Source organism: Leuciscus leuciscus (genome assembly GCF_965113295.1).
Source record: "Leuciscus leuciscus genome assembly, chromosome: 3".
Taxonomy (NCBI): Eukaryota; Metazoa; Chordata; class Actinopteri; order Cypriniformes; family Leuciscidae; genus Leuciscus; species Leuciscus leuciscus.
In genome coordinates this window covers 30,773,651-30,793,792 of record NC_138727.1, presented here as the reverse complement: position 1 = coordinate 30,793,792, position 20,142 = coordinate 30,773,651, and the positions used below count along the sequence as shown (strand labels likewise).

Below are 20,142 nucleotides of genomic sequence, written 5' to 3'. Positions count from 1 at the left end.
GAAACCGCTAGTCTGATCGAGACGAAACCACCGTCAGAAGTTTGGAAACATAGGTCGATAGCTATACGCCAATGCCCAAATGCGAAAATATTGATAGTAAGGGGTAGTAAAATTCAATCAAAGTCATGTGTCAGTCATTTTTTACGTGTTTTTTCATATAAATGTCTATAACTCCGAAGCGAATTGAGATATTTTCACCAAAATTGACACACATATGTATGGGCTCACTCTGAGGACACATAAAAAAAAATGGTGTGACTGAGCCTCTTGGTGGCGCTATAATAGAACAAAACATGAAATTCCCATTGACTTCAATACAGTTTTGTGAAATAAAATGCTATTTTCATTCAAAACCTACTTTTTCGAACTCCTCCTACACCGTTTGTCCGATTTTCACCAAAATCGAATCGTATCATCTCCAGACCGTGCCGACTAAAACTTATCGATTTCGTCTCGATTGACGAAACCGTTTTCGTATAGCGCAGCAGCAAAGTTGAGGCATGATGCTATAAACACTATTCAGGCTTTATCTCTGCAATGCCTTGACATATTGACACCAAACTTTGTATGTGTCATTGTCACTTCACTCTGACCACATCACATCAGTTTTGTAACTGCGCCACCTATTGGTAGAAAGTGATAATGCATTACATCATATTTTTATTTACTCTTTCTATGAATTTTCAGGAATTTTGCCTAAAATCCTCTTTAATGTCTTTAATTGCTCATTGTTGCAGTTGGTCTGACACTTTCAGCAATGTTGGCATGTCTTGTCATCTGATTGTGCTTGGCCCCGCTAAATGCTGCTTGCAGCTTTAATTATTAGGGGCCAAGCACCGAAGGTGCGGAGGCACCTATTGTTTTTGTTCCGGTTCTTATTTAGGGGCCAAGCACCGAAGGTGCGGAGGCACCTATTGTTTTTGTTCCGGTTCTTATTATTATTAGGGGCCAAGCACCGAAGGTGCGGGCACCTATTGTAATTGTTCCCGTTCTTATTATTATTATTATTATTCTTCCGCTCTTGGAGTCTATGGCAGCCCATAGAACCGATTGCGGGAAAGTTGTTTTGGTTTGACATTCTGATAGAGGACAGTCCCAACATTAAATACACCAATTTTGGTGTGTCTAAGTCATTCCCTCTAGCGCCACCACCTGTCCGAAATTTCACTTTTATTTTGCTAATAACTTTTGAACCGTAAGGCCAATCAACAAACTTATTTTTTCCTCTGATTCCTGAGCTCATGCCGATTCGATTGCACCCTATGACGTCACTTTCCGTCATTAAAATATGGCCGCCATTTTGAATTATTCTCAAAACCTACTTTTTCGAACTCGTCCTAGACGGTTTGTCCGATTTGCACGAAAATTGAATCAGATCATCTTCAGGCAGTGGTGACAAAAAGTTATTAAAATCTAGTTGATTCGCTTAACCGTTGTCGATAAACCCACAAACAAATTTTACGTAGTGCTTGCAAAAACAGTCGTAAGGCTGTATATCCGCAACGCTTAATCGTATTCAAACCAAACTTGGTACAAGTCATCACAAGCATGTCCTGAGGCAACATGCTGCGTTTCAGCGCAGCGCCACCTACTGGTCCGGAGATATGAAAAATGGCTATTTTTGCTTATAACTTCTGAACAGTTTGTCCAAAAATCATAAAATTGGTCTCGTTAGATTCAGGACAACATGCCGAGTCGACTGATATCCAATTTTACCATATCGGCCATTTTGACTCTCGGCCATTTTGAATTTTGTGCTAAAATGCTGTATTTTAAGAACGCATGAACGGATTGTTACGAAACTTGGTATGGGTCATCAGCACGATGTCCTGAAGGAGCCTGAGAAGTTTCGAAACAGCGCCACCTAGTGGGGAATATTTTTATTCAAATGCTTATAACTTTGGGTGTGGTCGACTTATTTTCACGAGACTCATCTAATTAGACTCCTGAATCCTTGCTGAGTCCTACGATACCAAACATGCTAGGTTTCGCCTTACGGTTTGTGTAGCGTTGTGATTTAGCGCTTAAAAAACATTTGGCTATATCTTCGAAACCGCTAGTCTGATCGAGACGAAACCACCGTCAGAAGTTTGGAAACATAGGTCGATAGCTATACGCCAATACCCAAATGCGAAAATATTGATAGTAAGGGGTAGTAAAATTCAATCAAAGTCATGTGTCAGTCATTTTTTACGTGTTTTTTCATATAAATGTCTATAACTCCGAATCGAATTGAGATATTTTCACCAAAATTGACACACATATGTATGGGCTCACTCTGAGGACACATAAAAAAAATGGTGTGGCTGAGCCTCTTGGTGGAGCTATAATAGAACAAAACATGAAATTCCCATTGACTTCAATACAGTTTTGTTTTATTTTCATTCAAAACCTACTTTTTCTAACTCCACCTACACCGTTAGTCCGATTTTCACCAAAAGCAAATCGTATCATCTCCAGACCGTGCCGACTAAAAGTTATCGATTTCGTGTCGATTGACGAAACCGTTTTCGTATAGGGCAGCAGCAAATTTGATGTATGATGCTAAAAGCACTATTCAGGCTTTATCTCTGCAATGCCTTGACATATTGACACCAAACTATATATTTGTCATTGTCACTTCACTCTGACCACATCACATCAGTTTTGTAACTGCGCCACCTATTGGTCGAAAGTGATAATGCATTAAATCATATTTTTATTTACTGTTTCTATGAATTATCAGGCATTTTGCCTAAAATCATCTTTAATGTCTTTAATTGCTCATTATTGCAGTTGGTCTGACACTTTCAGCAATGTTGGCATGTCTTGTCATCTGATTGTGCTTGGCCCCGCTAAATGCTGCTTGCAGCTTTAATTATTATTATTATTATTATTCCGCCGTAAAACGCATCGTGCAGCCCAAACCGTAAGGGCTAGAGCATTGAAACTTTGCCAGATGGTAGTACAAAAATCGAGGAAAGGTTATCAAATTATGACCCCGATTGGCCCATAGGTGGCGCTATAGAAACCAAAAGCGCGAAACAGCTCATAACTCCTAGACCGTAAATCGTAGACTCAAGTGTCTTATATCATTGGAAAGCTGGACGCCTGATAAACAAAACGTATATCTCCGATTTCATTTCCGTCATGATAGATTTTCCGCCATTTTGAATTTTGTCAAAAATCTACTTTTGCGAACTAGTCTGTGGTTTTTTGCCCTATCGGAACCAAACCAGTGCAGAAATGTTCTCTGGAGTCTGAAGATCAATAATTGTCAAAAAAAAGTCGAAATTTTTATTCATGGTCGCTAGGGGGCATAAAATGAACATTGTGGGAGGAGCCTATTTTACTAAAATGGCTATAACTCAAAAAGTAAATGAGATAGCTTAACCAAACTTGATACACATGTGTATGGGTTCAGTCTGGGGTCACAGTAAAAAAATTGCGTCGATTGGCCTCATGGTGGCGCTATAAAACAATAAAAACGTATAGACACCTGACCGTTTTTCCGAATGACTTGAAATTTGGTATGCAGTGTCTTGGCCCAAGGGGCCATGTATGTCTAAAAGGATATTGGCGTATCTCGAAAAACGTGGCCGCCATTGGCCAATGAGGTTTGAGCACCTATTAACGAAGTCCGATCGGAACGAAACTCGGTGGGCATGTTCGGCTCAAGCCCCTAGAGGTCTGTAAGAATTTTGAAAGAAATCGGCCACTAGTTGGCGCTAACGAGTTTTAAGGCTCTGTAATCACGTGGTGTTACACTTATTGTCACAAAATGCATATAATCTGATAGATCTGCTCATGCTGAACAACTTTGCCTCAAGAACCATTGCTGTCAATCAAACAGTTCATTAAATATTCATGAATATGTTAAAAACCTACTTTTGCGAACTAGTCCTAGGTTTTTCGCCCGATCAGAACCAGACCAGTCTAGGACAATTCTCTGGACTCTCTAGATCAATAATTATCAAAAAAAAGTTGAACTTTTGCATTTGGGTGGCTGTAATAGGGTCATTTATAAAATGGGTGTGCCAAAATACACTCAAAAGCCTATAAATCACAAATAAAAACTCAGAACTTCACGAAAATTGGTGTGCATATGTGACATAACATCATTAACAAGCATGCCAAATTTTATAGAGATCGGACGATAGATGGCGCTATAACTGTTAAAAAGCTTTAAAACCATACATTTCCTATGGTACATTGCCTGGTACAATTCTCTGGACTCTCTAGATCAGTAATTATCAGAAAAAGTTGAACTACTTCATTTGGATGGCTATAATAGGGTCACTTCAAAATGTGGCCTTGACCAAGTGTCCCCGAAAGCTTATATCTTTTAAGATGCTCAGATCTTCTTAAAAACAAGTCAGAACATGTGAAATATCACTCTGAACAAGCATGAAAAATTTCAGACAGATCGGACAAAATTTGACTCTATAACAGTTTAAAAAGATGAAAATAATATGAATACAATGGCATATTAAGCCAATAAGTGGTATTTTACTGCCCCCTGCTGTTTAAAATAGTTATTTTGTCATATTGTTTCTATAATTCATATTTAGACTTTATAAAATCATTATTTTAACATTTACAATTACATTTAGTCAAAATCCGTCTGTTAAAGTATTTGTGTGTGTGTGTGTGTGTGTGTGTGTGTGTGTGTGTGTGTGTGTGTGTGTGTGTGTGTGTGTGTGTGTGTGTGTGTGTGTGTGTGTGTGTGTGTGTGTGTGTGTGTGTGTAAGCATGCATTATGGAGTTAACATGGAAAGACTGGTTTGCTTTAGTGCAGAAAGCTGGTGAAAATCATGAAGATTAAACTGAAACTGAGCCAATAATGGTCTTCTAGTGCCCTCTGCTGGCCATTCTACTTATTAATGAAGTCTTTTGAAATGTGCTTTTGAATTCATAATTAGACATTAAAAAATCACTTATATAACAATAACTATTATAACACAATCAGATTTTGTCAGTGTTTATCACTTCATTTGCACTGACACTTCACATACTTGCTAGTAATTTGGTAAATCATGGTAAATCACGCTAGAAACATTGTAAATCATAGTAAATAATACTAGAATGTGGTGTATCAAGGTAAATCATGCTAGAATCCTGTTATGTCATTCTACAACGTGGTATATCATGGTAAATCATTGTAAACTATGCTAGAACAGGGTAAATCATGGTAAACCAAGTTTATCATGATAAACTTTGGTAAATCATGCTAGAATGTGGCATATCATGGTAAACCATGCTAGAACATGGTAAATCAAGGTAAACTAAGATAAATTCATGGTAAACTATGCCAGAACAGGGTAAATCATGGTAAAGCATGGTAAATCATGATAAACTATGGTAAATCATGCTAGAATGTGGAAAACCATGGTAAATCATGCTAGAACATGGTAAATCAAGGTAAACTAAGATGAATTCATGGTAAATCATGGTAAACCATGGTAAATCATGGTAAACCATGGTAAATCATGATAAACTATGGTAAATCATGCTAGAATGTGGTATATCATGGTAAATCATGCTAAAACATGGTAAATCAAAGTAAATTAAGATAAAATCATGGTAAACTATGCTAGAACATGGTAAATAATGGTAAACCATGGTAAATCATGATAAACTGTGGTAAATCATGCTAGAATGTGGTATATCATGGTAAATCATGCTAGAACATGGTCTTTTCCATCTATTATGTCAGTGGTTACATGCTTGCTAAATAAAACTTTATAACTTTTGATGCTTAAAAACCTTAAAGACCTTAAAAGCTTGAACCCCGATAAATGCTGCTTGCAGCTTTAATTATTATTATTATTGTTATCTTTTTTAATTCAAGCATCAAAACCTATTCTAGTAGACCCCCAAAACAAGTCACTAAATTTAAAAATTTCTTGAAAATACATTTTGCATATGAATATGTTTTATACTTTTTTTCAAAACCATGTGAAACTAAGACAAGGATTATATTTCTAAGAACTTTCACAGTGTTTTAAACTAGATTTTAATATTTTCTCTTTAGACACTGTCATGTTACTATCAACAAGGTTGAGGATTGACTTTCAGTGATTTTCCCTGTTTCTAACTTTTTTTCTTTTTTTCTCAGGCTGGGCCCAGTCTTTGCTCTCTTTGTGCCTTTCTACAACTCCATCCCACGTGTTCAGGTCACTCAGCTGCTTGGCCATGTCTCAATCACAAACAAGTCTCTGACATACATTGTGGGTGCACAGGTGAGCTCAGACTGCAATTAACAAATCCTTTTTTTATTTATTTTTTATTTCCCGTTTTGATAGTTTATCTCAAAAGCTACATAGAAAAAGTAAAAGTCACTGCTGCATGAGATCTCAAGATAATAAGTTGCATTTACTGGCAGTCGCACGCTTTCTTCACAAGCAAGTGAAGTTCAAATGCAGTTTAAATGGCTAAAACACCATTTTGCAAGAGCAGAAACCACAAATAAAATGTCTGTAAGATAACAGAGGCAAGACCCATGAGAAATCCTGCAGTACCTGAGAACATATTATTCGTGGTTTGTGCTCTAGTTGTGTTTCGGGGCTGTTTTTTGATATTAAAGATAACAGATGAAGTTGCACATTTACTCAGTAGAAAAACAGACAAGAGTAGATGGCATTTGAACATTTAAAGATTCATCACCATTTTCAGTCCTGCATACACAAACATGGCTTTGACATACCTACTTCCAACTAACCAACGTATTTTAATCTTGTAATATTAGATGATTTGGTTTCATTAAGTTCATGTTTTTTTGTTCCACTCTTGGATCAAATAAAATGTTTCTTTATATCATGCAGTTGTTTATGGATGCAGTTAGGGCTGGTTGTAAATTAGTGTTGCTGGTTTGAGAGGCGTCAGAGATATTTTGTAGAAGTAAAAGTTTTGAATTGTTTTTCTGTGGTCTGTTCTTTTATCTTGTCATCAGCTCCTGACGTCAAGTGCCTACATGTGGATTGTTGCTTCTAGTGGACTGGTAAGAATAACGGCTCATGTAGATTTGCATCACATTACATTTCTGTGTTTGCTTGTTTTGATCTGAAATGGTCTTTAGTAAGTTTGATTACAAGTGCATAGTGAAGTTAAATATGACACACAATCATAAAGCGAGATCCACTGGTCTGAGAAGTCATTGTTACCATAGAAATAAAATTGTTGTGGAGATTTTTGGAGGGTAGTGGAAATTAGCTAGGTAACATTAAATATATAGGTACCTTCCTTTAGCTACTATAGGATGATTTACCATTAGAGCTTACAGTGATGGTGTTTTCTTGTCAAAAAAATACATTAAAAATATGATATATTTAATCATATTTTGAAGAAAGTTTTTGTTTTTGCCAGTACAATGAAAGTCAATGGGGTCCGAAAAAACTTTAGACTCTATTCACTTTAATTGTATAGACAAGAAAAAAGCACACATAATTCAAAATTTCTTCTTTTCTGTTCCACTGAATAAAGAAATTCAAACTGGTTTGCAATGACATGTCCAGGTGAGACTTCTATTACTAGTGCCATATAGCAATACAAGTCGTACTGTCTTGAGCATTATCTCTGCTTGCAAAATGAGCTGCCAGTGCGTAGATGAGGAAAATATGTGTGTCAACTTTAGAAGTACATTACCATACAGTAGATCTCTTAAAAGCTAATAGAAATAGGTTAAAAGCAGCTAAACTCTTTTGACTTGATGGTTTCATTATTCTGGCTCATTGTAGATTTGTTTGAAATATTTTTTTGAAAGGTTCTAGAAAAACTTTTAATGCTTTTTATTTAATTTTTTTTATTTAACTTCTAAAGCCTTGTTTATTAGCCTCCTGCGCTCTATTATACTTACAAAGTATAATAGTATAAAAGTATAAAGTATAAAATTAGTCTGTGGCAAAGCTTGAGGCTGTCTTCACTGTTCCTAATCCATTAGTCCTGTTGTCGGAAGTAGCACAAACACTTGGAGTATGTCATAAATAGAATGGGGCATCGGTTTACTCTCTGGGATTTTATTACAACATCATTGATTAAAATAGGTTCTATTGTCTTTTGTTGTTGTTGCGTTACTGTCATGTTTGTATGGTAAGCGTTTACAATCACTCTGTTCCAGATCGCAGGCATGTTTTATTACAGTAATAAGTTGGCTGTCCAGAAGTTCTTGCGTGTGCCAGAATGGGTGGCCCGATGTGGTTCTGTGCTCCTAGAGCCAGTGTTCTCAGATTCTGAGCCCACTGCAGAGGCTCCGCTGGGGATGGGTGCTACTTTGGACATCCAGAGACAGCAGAGGATGGATATGCTGGACCAGCAACTGCTCCTGACTCAGCTGGCAAACCTCAGGAGAAATGCACAGCAACAGCAGGCTCAGGTACTTCTACAGCACTTTTATTACAGGGACAGTCCCTCTGGAAATTCCTGGGGTTAAGTGACTCAGTACAGAGCTTTAACCACACGGCTATTCCACCACCCCCTCAGATGACGAAGAAGAACTAGCCTTAAGAACTAGGAGATAGCTGAAGGTCAGCTGATTATCTTTTTTTTTTTTTTTTTTTTACTTTTACAAGAGATAAGGGCATCTTGTATCTCACTTACAGCCATGGTTTAGAACAGTAGTTTGTTTTTAATAATTATTTTTTTATCAGAAACAATAATTGAGGGGAGAAAATAAAATAATTATGATTTCTTGAGTTTGATGTATTTTTTTTTTTTTTTTTGCATTTTAATTAAGTCGGGGTGTGTTCACACTTGTATTTCGGTTTGCTTGGTTCTTTTGGTCCGGACAAAAAAAACTAACAAAAAAAAACATTTAATCCTGGTCTGCTTAGCGTTCACATTAGCATTTTTAACACCGAACCTAAAGATACCAAAAAGTCATAGAGATATTTTCACAACCTGATTGGTCAGCTTTTATGACTTGTATTTTGTGACAGAACTTACCGAACTACAAAATTATCCTGTGTGCTGGTCTAAATGCATTCGTTGTATGTACATAGCCTACTGTACCTATGATGGTATTTTGATCTGCTGCAATCAGACTGGTTCTGATGCCTGTACCGAACTTGTGATGGGCAACATCGCGACTATGACAAGAAAAAACACAAGTACGCTTGAGCATTGTCATTTTTAGGGTCGCATCTTGTGATATCATGTCCTGTTTTTGGTTCGTTTACATGTCTTTGGTCCGTGTTGCTTTCATATTTCATTCGAACTGCTCCAGAGTTCGTTATGGGTCTCGGTCCGCTTGTTTGGTGCGCACCAGGGTTCGGATGGCAGCGTTCTCACTTAATCAAATGAACCGCATTGACAGAGCAATCGCAGCAGGGTTCCTTTTAGTCAAACCAAACATGCCAAGTGTGAACCACAACCTTACCCTTAGAGTAGTGCTTCATGATTCTGGATAAGTTGAGAATCACAAATTTTTTGTTTAAAATAGAGATCACGATTATGAATAGACAACTAAACAAAAAAACTAGGTTGACAAAATGGTAATTGCTCAAAAGTAACTTAAAAAATATTTAATTAATTTGAATTAATCACAAAAGGGATTCACTAATTCAGGTCCCTGTACTATGTCGTATGTTTTCAGACTGGATATGTAAATTAGGTGAATTTGTGTCATAATTAGTGTTTTAGGTGTTTTTGTTGTTTTTGGTATAATTTTACCTGATTGATACAGTCAACCTAATCAAAACAGCAGCATGTGCAATCAATGTGAAATCATTGGTATAAATGGAATTTTATTTGATTTTGCCTTTATGTGTTGGAAGAAGTTTCTATTTCAAAAATATTTCCTTTGTGGTATGTTCACATATTATTAGATTAGAAATCATGCTGTTAGTAGGGTGTAATGTTTTCCATAACTCAATAATGTTTTCCTAATCAGAGAAGTAGAAACCAAAACTCTTGAACAAGCTCTATTTCCATATTTCTGTCACTCAGATCAGGCAAGATATTAGGCTATAATTCTTGTTTCTTTTTTCCATTCATTCTCTTTGTTTTTGAACAAGAGGAAGTTGATGGTTTCCTGTGAACAAACTCAGATACCCAAGTTTTTTTCCACAGATGCCCGATACAAGAAGAAAATGTTGTCCTTTATGAAAATGAGAAGTTTTTTCTGAAAATTAATTAGCATAGAACATTCATATTTTCTGACATTTTCTTGACATTTCTTAATGTCACTTTGAGTCATACAGTATATGTACTTATGAATTTAGGCCTAGAATCTCCTTACGCTGTAACTGGTAGATATAAAAATGTTGTTGGGATCATGCTGACAGGTTGCTCAGTCTTTTTTTTATTTTTTATGGGAGGTTTTGAATGTGGAGAAAAAAATATCACTACTGTTAAAAAAAAAAACCTCCCTCTATTACTGAACTCTTGTAACAACTATACTGTCTTTAAAGGCATGAAACAAAAAATTGCAATTGTATTTTCTTCCCTATGATGGCTAGGGTTGGGAATCGAAATCTGGTTCCATTTTAGAACCGGATCCAAATTTCCAAGAACCGGGGATTTGATGACATGTGAATTATGTTTGTTACACGTCTACATTTAAAATAATGAACTTGAGCACACAAGTACGTGCCTTGAATTGCCCCTAAAGCGCACACAGATAGCCGCCTCTAATATAATGAGTGAATACTGAATTTAGTGTTCATTCGCGTCGTCTTGTCTTGAACGGACACGTATACACAAAATTATGTCAAAATATCCTTGTAAACACAGTAGATTTTGTCTTAAATTGAAATGAACAGTTGCGGAAGAAAAAATATATAACAGTATATTGGATTTTTGGATTCGGTCTTAAAGTGACAGCAGCCTACTGTCATTTGAGTTATTATTGATTAATTTGTGATAAACACTGCAATTTTCCATAAAATATAGTAAAATGTAATGTTTAATTCCTGGCATTAATGGCTGTCCACAGCAGACAGGTCTCCTGAATTGGAACAGATTCTTCCCCACTTTACGGCACAGAGGACAGAACCGGCACCAAGAGGGTCCTCCGCCACAACAGCCCCCCTATACGCACCCGCCGGATAACACAGATGTGGTCGAAGAACAGGTGAGATCTCAAGTACTGTTTTCTTTTCATTTGTAATCACACCTTATTAATTACACCATCTATCAGGAAGATTTGTTTAGCCTCATGGGTTGCCAGATTCAACTATTTTTTTCAGAAACAACATTTTTATTTTATACTATTTTATTTATAGGTTGCAAGATTAATGGAGATGGGTTTCTCAAGGATGGATGCCCAAGAAGCTCTTAGAGCATCTAATAATGACATTAACATCGCAACAAACTTTTTGCTTCAGCACTAAAACAAAATAAGTTGAAGATGACTGAGAGGACAAGGGAAACAAGTTGAAAAGTACTCAAGAACACAACTCTGGTGTCATAACTACACCTGTTGGAAGAAGTTAACAGTCAACTTTGGTACTCAACTCACAGGATCTGATAATGGCACTTTCTTTCTGGCTGCTTATTGAATGAGCGGTGTGGCGCGCCTGCTGTTGTGTATTGCTACTAGGAATTGACTTGCAATTGCAGCCCGATCAACAGGACATGGCCAACATGGTGGATCATCAAACATTGTGTCTCAGGGCTTGTGTCATTTGGCGTTGTCCTTAAACCTATATCTTCTAATAATTAAAAAATCCTATAATATATTGATGAATTATCAAACCACATGCTGTTTTGCTATAAATAAACTGAAGTCTTAAAGGTATAGTTCATCCAGAAATGGACTTGGCCTGATGTTCCAAAGCTGGAATGACATGAGGGTGAGTAAGTGATGACAGAATTGTAATATATATATATTTTTTAGGTAAACGGTTCCTTTTTTTAGGTCAAGTCAATAAAGGGCTAGTTGTATGGCAGTGTATTTAAAGTACACCTGGACGTATTGGCTTCTTGAAGAGACCTCTGCCACTGAAAGGCCAGAATCAATCTGGAATTTAGTCCAGAACTGACTAATCAAAGTTTGGAAAACTACTACAAAATGTGTGAAAGCATGAGATCTAATCTCAAAGCATCGGAACACGTTTTTGGACGTTTTTTTTTAGAAACACAAATTGTGTCATTGTAATTGTGACTTTGGTGTCTGAAAAGTCAATAATATTAAGAGGATATATGTCTGTGTTGATCTGAGAGTGCGACAAAGTTTGTTTTAACAGCATGATTTCTCGGTCATATAAAAAGACAACGTAAAATATTGTTTAAAACAACTCATAGAAGTGAGTATTGATACCCATAACCAGCATTAAAATCATGTCTTTAAAGAACATAGCCTTTTAAACAATATACATTTTTGAGATTATGATGTTTTATGCTAATAAGACTGTTCATGTGAATGTTATTTTTTTATTATTATGCTACACAGTGTTTGATTTTGTCTAATCAAGTGGTGTTCAAACTAAAAAAAAAAAAAAACCTTTAGCTTCTCTTAAGATAAATTGTTTTTACTCTGCCAGAAAACACTGGTCCACCCGAAAGCAAATCATGCAATGTTCTGTGAATACCCATTGTGGTCAAATAGTAAGATGTATTACTTTTGATAAGTTAACACTTTAAGATGGTCTTTAAATATGAAGACTAAACTCATTCGGTAAACCACCAGACTAGAATTTTAACAGTCAGTCAATCCAATTGTCTTGAATGTATGGCAACAGATTTTAGAGAATAGAATACGTTGTACAATGCCTGGACACAAATCTGTACCCAAAAGCTACCTCTTTTATATTTGCTGTGCTAAACACTCATCACTTAAATCCATCACAATTTTTTTAATTTAACCAATATGATGTTGTAGCTTAATAATGGATTAATATGTCCAACAGTAAAAGCAAATAAATAATGATTATGATGTGTAAAACTCTTTGTGTACAATTCAAGTAAAATTGGCCACTCTGAACCATACACACTTGTCATGCCATAGATGGCAGTGTTTCACTGAGCCAGAGGTAGAATGAGACAGACTATTAGTAGAACAATGATTGGACTTCCCACTGTTTGATCAAAAGAGCCAAATTTAAAGACATAGCATGTTTTTTTTTAATTATCCTTTTCAAGCACAGGCATACACAAACTGCATTAGCTTGGAAAATGGAGCTATTTAGTATCATTTGAGTTAAATAAATCAGGAATAAGAAACTGAAGATATTTTGGAAAAGAATATAATGAAGTTAAATCAGAAGTGTCCAGGTGGATGAATAGCACTGTAACAGACAGGGTATGAATGTTTATATATATAAAAAAATCTGTTTTAATTGAATTCAAGTTTATCTCTATATTGCTTTTGACAATTCTTACCAAAATAGTTTTACAAAGATATGTGCCTTACAAAAACCTAATCCAAATGTGACAGGAAAAACTCAGATGTTTAATCTGACATATCTTAAGACTAAAGAAAACATTTGAATTGAACATTTTATTTTCATACAATAGCTTTTATTCTTTTCAACTAAAGCTGTATTATCTACTAAAGTTTATTATTGTCCTTTGGGCAAATTATTGTATGTAGATTTAAATATAGTTGGTTTCTTAGTCTGGTGCAGTAATCATAACAGACAGTAAAGCTTTTGATTATGGGTCTGTCAGTCCTGACCTTTAAGGACATTCTTGGATTCAGTGGTCAGAATTCAAAGGTTAATGTTTCGGCTGAAATGTGGTTTAGTCAATATCATGGTTCAGTAAATGTCAAAGGATTTATGAAATGACACCGTGAAGTAGCCAGGATGTTGGAGAATGAACTCTAGAAAAGCAGCTTAAAAGATGGGGTCAAATTTAAAGTAAATTGTACTGTATAATATCTGCATCTTATGGATCCGTTGCTTTTAAAATGTCATCCTCATACGTTTGTAGTGGTGCAGTTTCATTTGCATTTATTGTCATAAATCACGCAGTATATTGTTTCAGGTTTTGTAACCTACTTCAGCACGCAGGTTACATAAATTCAGATTTGGAGGAGTTTTACCAGTCCTAGACTGCTACCTAGAGGTAGTAAGTTCATCTTCAATACATTATTTTCCCCACAAGCACTTTGGTGCAGTTTACAATCTTTTCAGAAGTCTCATATGTTGTAGAACTAACCAATCAGCAAAATCAAGATAATCTAACGCTGGCTGCATCCGGCAGCTGAATTGTTGCCTCACTGCCTTATAGGCAATGACTCTGCAGGCAGCGTTTGCGCAAGAAGGTACCTCACGAATTTCGGACAGACTTCTGAGGCAGCTTTTAATAATCTACAGCAAAATAGAGCAAGCCATGGTGAGGACAAAAATAATGATTAAATTAGTAATTTCGCACTAGAAATTCCATCAGAAGTGGAAACCGTTGGTCAAAAACTTCATTTACACACAAACTGACCAGCAACCGCAACTTTCAGATGCCATATTTTTCTAGCTCAACTGTCACAGAATGGAAAGCACAGGATTGTGGGATATCAAAGGCAGTGAAGGATACATCTATGCTGCCTTCAAAACTCAATCAGATGAAGGTATCTCAGGAGACAGGAAGTGAAGCTAACTTTGGGTTTGGACGTGCCTTGATGCCTTCTTACTGCGTCCTCCGAAGGCAGCATTTTTAAGTTTTCTACAGATTTGCCCCATCTGGTGGCCTTATAGTATCCATTTACTGCCAGAACCTTCCAAATGTCACATATCACCACTGACCTCATCACTGATCTTTGGGTGGTAATGTCGCTCAACCACCGGGACTCTTGTCAAGAGACAACATCAGCATGATTGTCAGAGACCAGGCATGTGGATTTCAGAGTTCAGTTGCTGAAGTTAAAGAACCATGGTCACCCTTGCATTGATCACTTTGGATACAAACCACCCAGTTAAATTGCATAGTTTCTCACCAGTCAAGAAACTGGTATTAACCAGTAATTTTTCCAGTGCCCAATTTAAATGCCAGATATTAATTTTGTGTGTGTAGTAGATTGAGTTCATTCTAGCAATTCCAGTTTTACCAATAGGGGGTGTATATGCTTGTGTTGTGTGGGAATTACCTGTTGATGTTCGGTTCTGATGGAGTAATGTAAAAGCTGGAAGACGCTGGGCTACGACTCAAAAGAGAGAAGTGTGCGTTCTTGCAAGATGACATTGAGTACCTCGGCCATAAAGTGAACGCTCAAGGTCTCCAACCCGTGGATAGGAAAGTGAGGGCGATAGTAGAGGCCCCAGCTCCATCCAATGTGTCAGAACTAAAGGCGTACCTGGGGTTATTAAACTACTATGGAAAATTTCTCCCAAATCTAGCGACCTGCTTGGCACCGCTGTATGAGCTTTTAAGAAAGGGAAAGCACTGGGAGTGGCAGAACAGGAAGAGGCCTTCCAGCATTCAAGGATGCTGCTGCAATCTGCAAATGTTTTAATACATTATTCGGCAGGTAGTGATCTGGTATTAGCATGTGATGCATCACCCTACGGGGTAGATGGCAGCGAACGACCAATAAGTTTCATGTCTCGTACACTGTCAGCGGCTGAAAAAAAATACTCGCAACTGGATAAAGAGGGGCTTGCAGTAGTTTTTGGAATACAGAAGTTCCACAAATAACTGTATATAAGGTCCTTTACTATCTGCATGGACCACAAACCATTGATTTCACTCTTTAATGAGAAAAAACCCATTCCCCAGATGGGCTAACCGTGAGTTCAGAGGTGGGCCGTGATCCTGAGTGCCTACGACTATACCATGGTTTTCAGGCCTGGTAAAGCTAATGTCTGTGCCGATGCTTTAAGCAGGCTACCCATCAAGGAAGAGGCAACAGAGGAGAGAAAAGCTGAAAAGGTGTTAATGCTGGATATATTAGGTGATGCACCGGTGGATACTCCTCTAATTAGATGTTGGACCTCTCGTGATGTAATGATGTCCAGGGTTCGTGAATACATCCAGAGTGGCTGGCCTCAAGTGCTGGAACCTGAGTTTCAACCTTATCATCAGAGGAGAACGGTCAGGGATGGCTGTGTATTGTGGGGAGCTAGAGTTGTCATTCCTACACAGGGGCGAGAGATATTGTTAAACCTACTTCATCAGACTCACACAGATGTGTCAAAAATGAAAGGATTAGCCAGATGTTATTTCTGGTGGCCAAATATGGACAGACATGGAAAACGAGGCTTAAGTGTGTGAAGTGTGTCAACAATATAAAAAGGCGCCAGTGGCAGCTCCTTTACACCCGTGGAAGTGGCCAGCAACTCCCTGGTCCAGAATTCATGTTGACTATGCTGGTCTGTTCCAAGGTAAGATGTTTCTGATTGTTGTGGACTCACATTCGAAGTGGATGGAGGCGTACCCAACAACTACAGCCACTTCTCAAATCACTATAGAAAAGCTCAGGCCTGCCACGGATGTTGGTATCAGACAATGGTCCTTGTTTTACAAGTGCTGATTTAGCAGGAATTCATGAAAAAGAATGGAATTCAGCACATTATGACAGCACCCTTCCACCCCTTCTCGAATGGGTTAGCGGAAAGAGCTGTGCAGACCTTCAAAGCTGGTCTCAAGAAAATAAAGGGAGAAACTTTGGAGACAAGACTGAGTAGATTCCTGTTCATAGGATTACGTTATATATAGTTATAGGATTACGCCACAAACTACAACTGGGTTGTCTCCTGCCGAAATGATGATGTCTAGACGTTTATGGTCAACTTTTGATTTGCTTCTACCGGACCTGGCAGCCAAAGTGCAAAAGAAACAGCTCAAGCAGAAAGAAGACCATGACAACAGTGCTGACCTGCGGATTTCTTTAGTGGGTGATCCTGTGTATGTGAGAAATTATAGTTACAGGCCACAATGGATTCCTGCTGTGGTTGATAGATGTACCGGTCTGCTGTCTTATGCCGTCTTGACAGGAACAGGACAGACCTGGAAAAGGCACATAGATCAGGTTCGTAGGAGGCACACACTCACAGCCCCGGACCCAGCGAGTATTCAGGATACCCAAGGTATTGCAGAGGGAAGCAGACAGTCTGTACCTGTAGAGCCAGGGGAACAGAAAGAACTGTTGTCAGTGCACCAGCAGAGCCTTAGGCTGATACAGAACAATTTCAAAAGGTGTGGGGGGCGGACGCTTTTCCGCCAGAGTCGTTCGCCATAAGGAGGTCATCCAGAGAAAAACGTGAACCAAGATATCTGAAAGACTTTGTTAAATAATTCAAGAATATTTCATTTAGATTTTAGTTACTTTAGTTTAGTTCCTGTAAAAAAAAAAAAAAAAAGACAAATGGATAGTTGTCGTGTGTGAATGTTAGCTTTAAGGGGGAAGAGATGTAGTAGATTGAGTTCATTCTAGCAATTCCAGTTGTACCACTAGGGGGTGTATATGCTTGTGTTGTGTGGGAATTACCTGTTGCTGTAGTATGTTCGGTTCCGTGGGATAGCCAGGTCGTGCTGATGTAATCCTGTAAAATAAGAGCAGTTATTAGTAAACCTACCCTCCTGCATTCCTCTCTCTTTTCATACCAAGTTACCACAGTGTGGTTCAGTAATGTTGGGCAGCTTTTTTCTACTGAGGAAAAAAAATATTGAATGCTTTTTACCAGCATTTGGAATTCACAAGCACACTGTACATTGTACATCAATCTCTGGAAGGTTGAAAGTCATCCATACAGTCCCATTGGGAGTCCACTGTCCACAAGGATCAGAGAAGTCTGTGTTTTCTTTGGATTCTGGAGATCAGTGTTTAGTGTTGAAACCTTCCCAAAGCCAGGATACTTCTCAAATATCCTGCGTCCTATTAAGGTTGTGCGCTCTAACTTAGAGCCAATGGGGCAGATTTCAGACTGCTCCGCTGATTTTTACGTTACCTAACGTAAACCTCGCTACAGACCAAGATGGTATCAATCCGCTTCAGCTATGTGTATTTTAGTCTGCATGAGGTCAGTAACTAGCTGGCATGTTAGGGAATCTTAGGGAAGTTTGTGAGTTTATATCTAAAAGTGGAGTTAAACACAGCCTCAGGTTGCTTCTCAATTCTTATTTGTGAATTCTCGTTTCTTTTCCTCGCTTCCCTTCCTCATGTCTCAGCTCCACGAGGGAAGGCTGCTAGGAAAAGATGTGAGGACGGAGAAATCAAAGGAAAGCTTATTTGTATAGAGCCAATTATTTATTATTTGTATAATAATACAATAATACGATATATTGGAATATTCTTGATCACTCGAGCATCACTTCACAGCATCATCAGCAGCGCTCAAAGGATCTGCCCATATGTTGTTGTAGTTTGGTTAAGAAATTCATAATAAAAATAAAGCAAGATACCCTGTTGAAATATGTAAAATGTGTGGTTTATATAAACTGCAAAGGTAAAGTATAAATTAAAATGATTGTGACTGATGTGAAGGGGGAGGAGGAATTTATATGTGCGTCACGCTTAGTCGATAAAACTCTTCCGCAAAGGATACACCCGTGTATACTCGCTCATGACTCCTCCTCACTCCTCACTCCTCGATCCTCGACCTCCTCGCGGTGGAATTAGAGAATTGAGATGTCCTTCAAGATGGCTGAGCTCAATCGATTTCCAGGTCATAGGATGGAGGAGCAAGGAGACGAGGAGAGATATTGAGAAGCACCCCCAGTGTATCTTTCACGTCCTCCAATTGCCCACAATCCTTTGCACACAAAAAAGAAGCAGCGGAAAATGAATCTGCACTGTACTTGTCCAATTTCATTATGTAGCCTAATGCCAGACAACCACAAAAATATATATTTTCTGAGAAGGCGGCATTATGTTTTCTTGTAAATTAATCACATAATGCTAAACTATCCATGATGTAAAGCACTGGGAGATCACAGATGAATGCCATTAACTGTATTGTATTAATAGAAAGTCAGTTAATATATAGATTTAAAAGATATTAAATAACATATTTTATTAATTAACTTTAATATAATCTTTGTTCAGTGACCACGGGGCGGTTTATGACATTGCACTTACCAGACTAGCCATTGCACTTACGGAGGAGGACTCAGAAGGCAAGCCTCATAAGGACTTAAAGAAGGATGTTCACCTGGCAGTCTAAACACTTTCCCAGGTAAGTATGGATTCTATGGCTTATTAAGGTGGATTTGCCTGAAGAGTGCAGAAGTCTCTGATGACTCTGGCAAAATTCTGTGGGTAAAGAGCCACGCACTTCACAGTATAGCCATTTCATAGTTGGGATGGTAGTTGGTATTCTTCAATCTGGTTCGTACACTGACTTATATGACCCACATTGTCTGTTATCTCAGCTACCACCAGTACAGTTACCATAAGGGCTTGAGCATGGAAAAGCTATGAGCTGCAGAGACAGGTTATGTGAAACAAGCCTGTAGTCTGAGACGTTCCCTTTTGAGTGGAACTCAGCGCTGGGTCATGGCTTGACGCTATGGGAATAACACACCACTAGACAGTGCCTGCCCACAAGGCTATGTTTCTGCACAGACAATTCGTGAGCTTAGAATTATAAGGTTCTGTCTCCACTTTTGGTCGAAATTGAGTTTTTGACATAATCTGATCCATTAGGTGTTTATTAATGCCTGTGCGGTGTTATTTTTGTAAAAAAAAAATATTTTGTTAGTAGTTATTAATAAAATAAAAAGTTTCCATCTCTCCATTGCCAGCTGGGATGTAAAAACTTTGATGCTCAATATCTCAGAACTACCCTAAACGGAGATAGAACCTTATAATTCTAAGCTCACGAATTGTGAGTGCTGGCTATGACTGGATTAACCCTGAAGGACCTGAGACTGTAGAACCTGATGAATGTGTGCAGAGAGGACTATAAACGTCTTGCCATGATGCACCCCTAGCAAGAGCTCTGGAAGACGCGACTCTCCTAGTGGAGTGGACCCTAACCCCTAGAGGCGAAGCCAATCCGCATGCCTCATAGGAGTAGGACAAGCTGCTTAGTGACCGCATTACCTCTATTGTGGCCACCAAAACAGATAAGAAGCTGAGAGGATTTACAGCACTGGCCTGAGTGGTGGACATAAATCCTTAAAGCATGGACCATGCCTCCTCGGAGGCGAACACCTCCACTTCCGCTCGGCCATATGCACTCCACTACCTGTGGATGGAGTCGCCATTCCCCGGGCCTCAGCCCCTGCCTCAACAGGATATCTGCCCCCAAAAATACATGCCCTTTGATGTAAACTGCTCTTAGTAACTTG

The 20,142-nt window shown here is 38.1% G+C and overlaps 1 protein-coding gene across 2 annotated transcripts in view; it reads left to right on the top strand.

Moving 5' to 3' along the window:
* Nucleotides 1-13,258, top strand: part of ubac2 (UBA domain containing 2) — a 39,058-nt gene extending 25,800 nt beyond the window's left edge. The window contains exons 5-9 of one of the 2 annotated variants that reach the window (XM_082165436.1): nt 6,098-6,221; nt 6,932-6,979; nt 8,096-8,350; nt 10,913-11,047; nt 11,199-13,258. In XM_082165436.1, the coding sequence (XP_082021562.1) occupies nt 6,098-6,221; nt 6,932-6,979; nt 8,096-8,350; nt 10,913-11,047; nt 11,199-11,306 (670 nt within the window). In that variant the 3' untranslated portion in view covers nt 11,307-13,258. Of the gene's footprint in view, nt 1-6,097; nt 6,222-6,931; nt 6,980-8,095; nt 8,351-10,909; nt 11,048-11,198 lie in introns of both variants that reach the window. The other variant, XM_082165435.1, reaches the window with a different exon arrangement.
* Nucleotides 13,259-20,142: the final 6,884 nt, after the last annotated feature.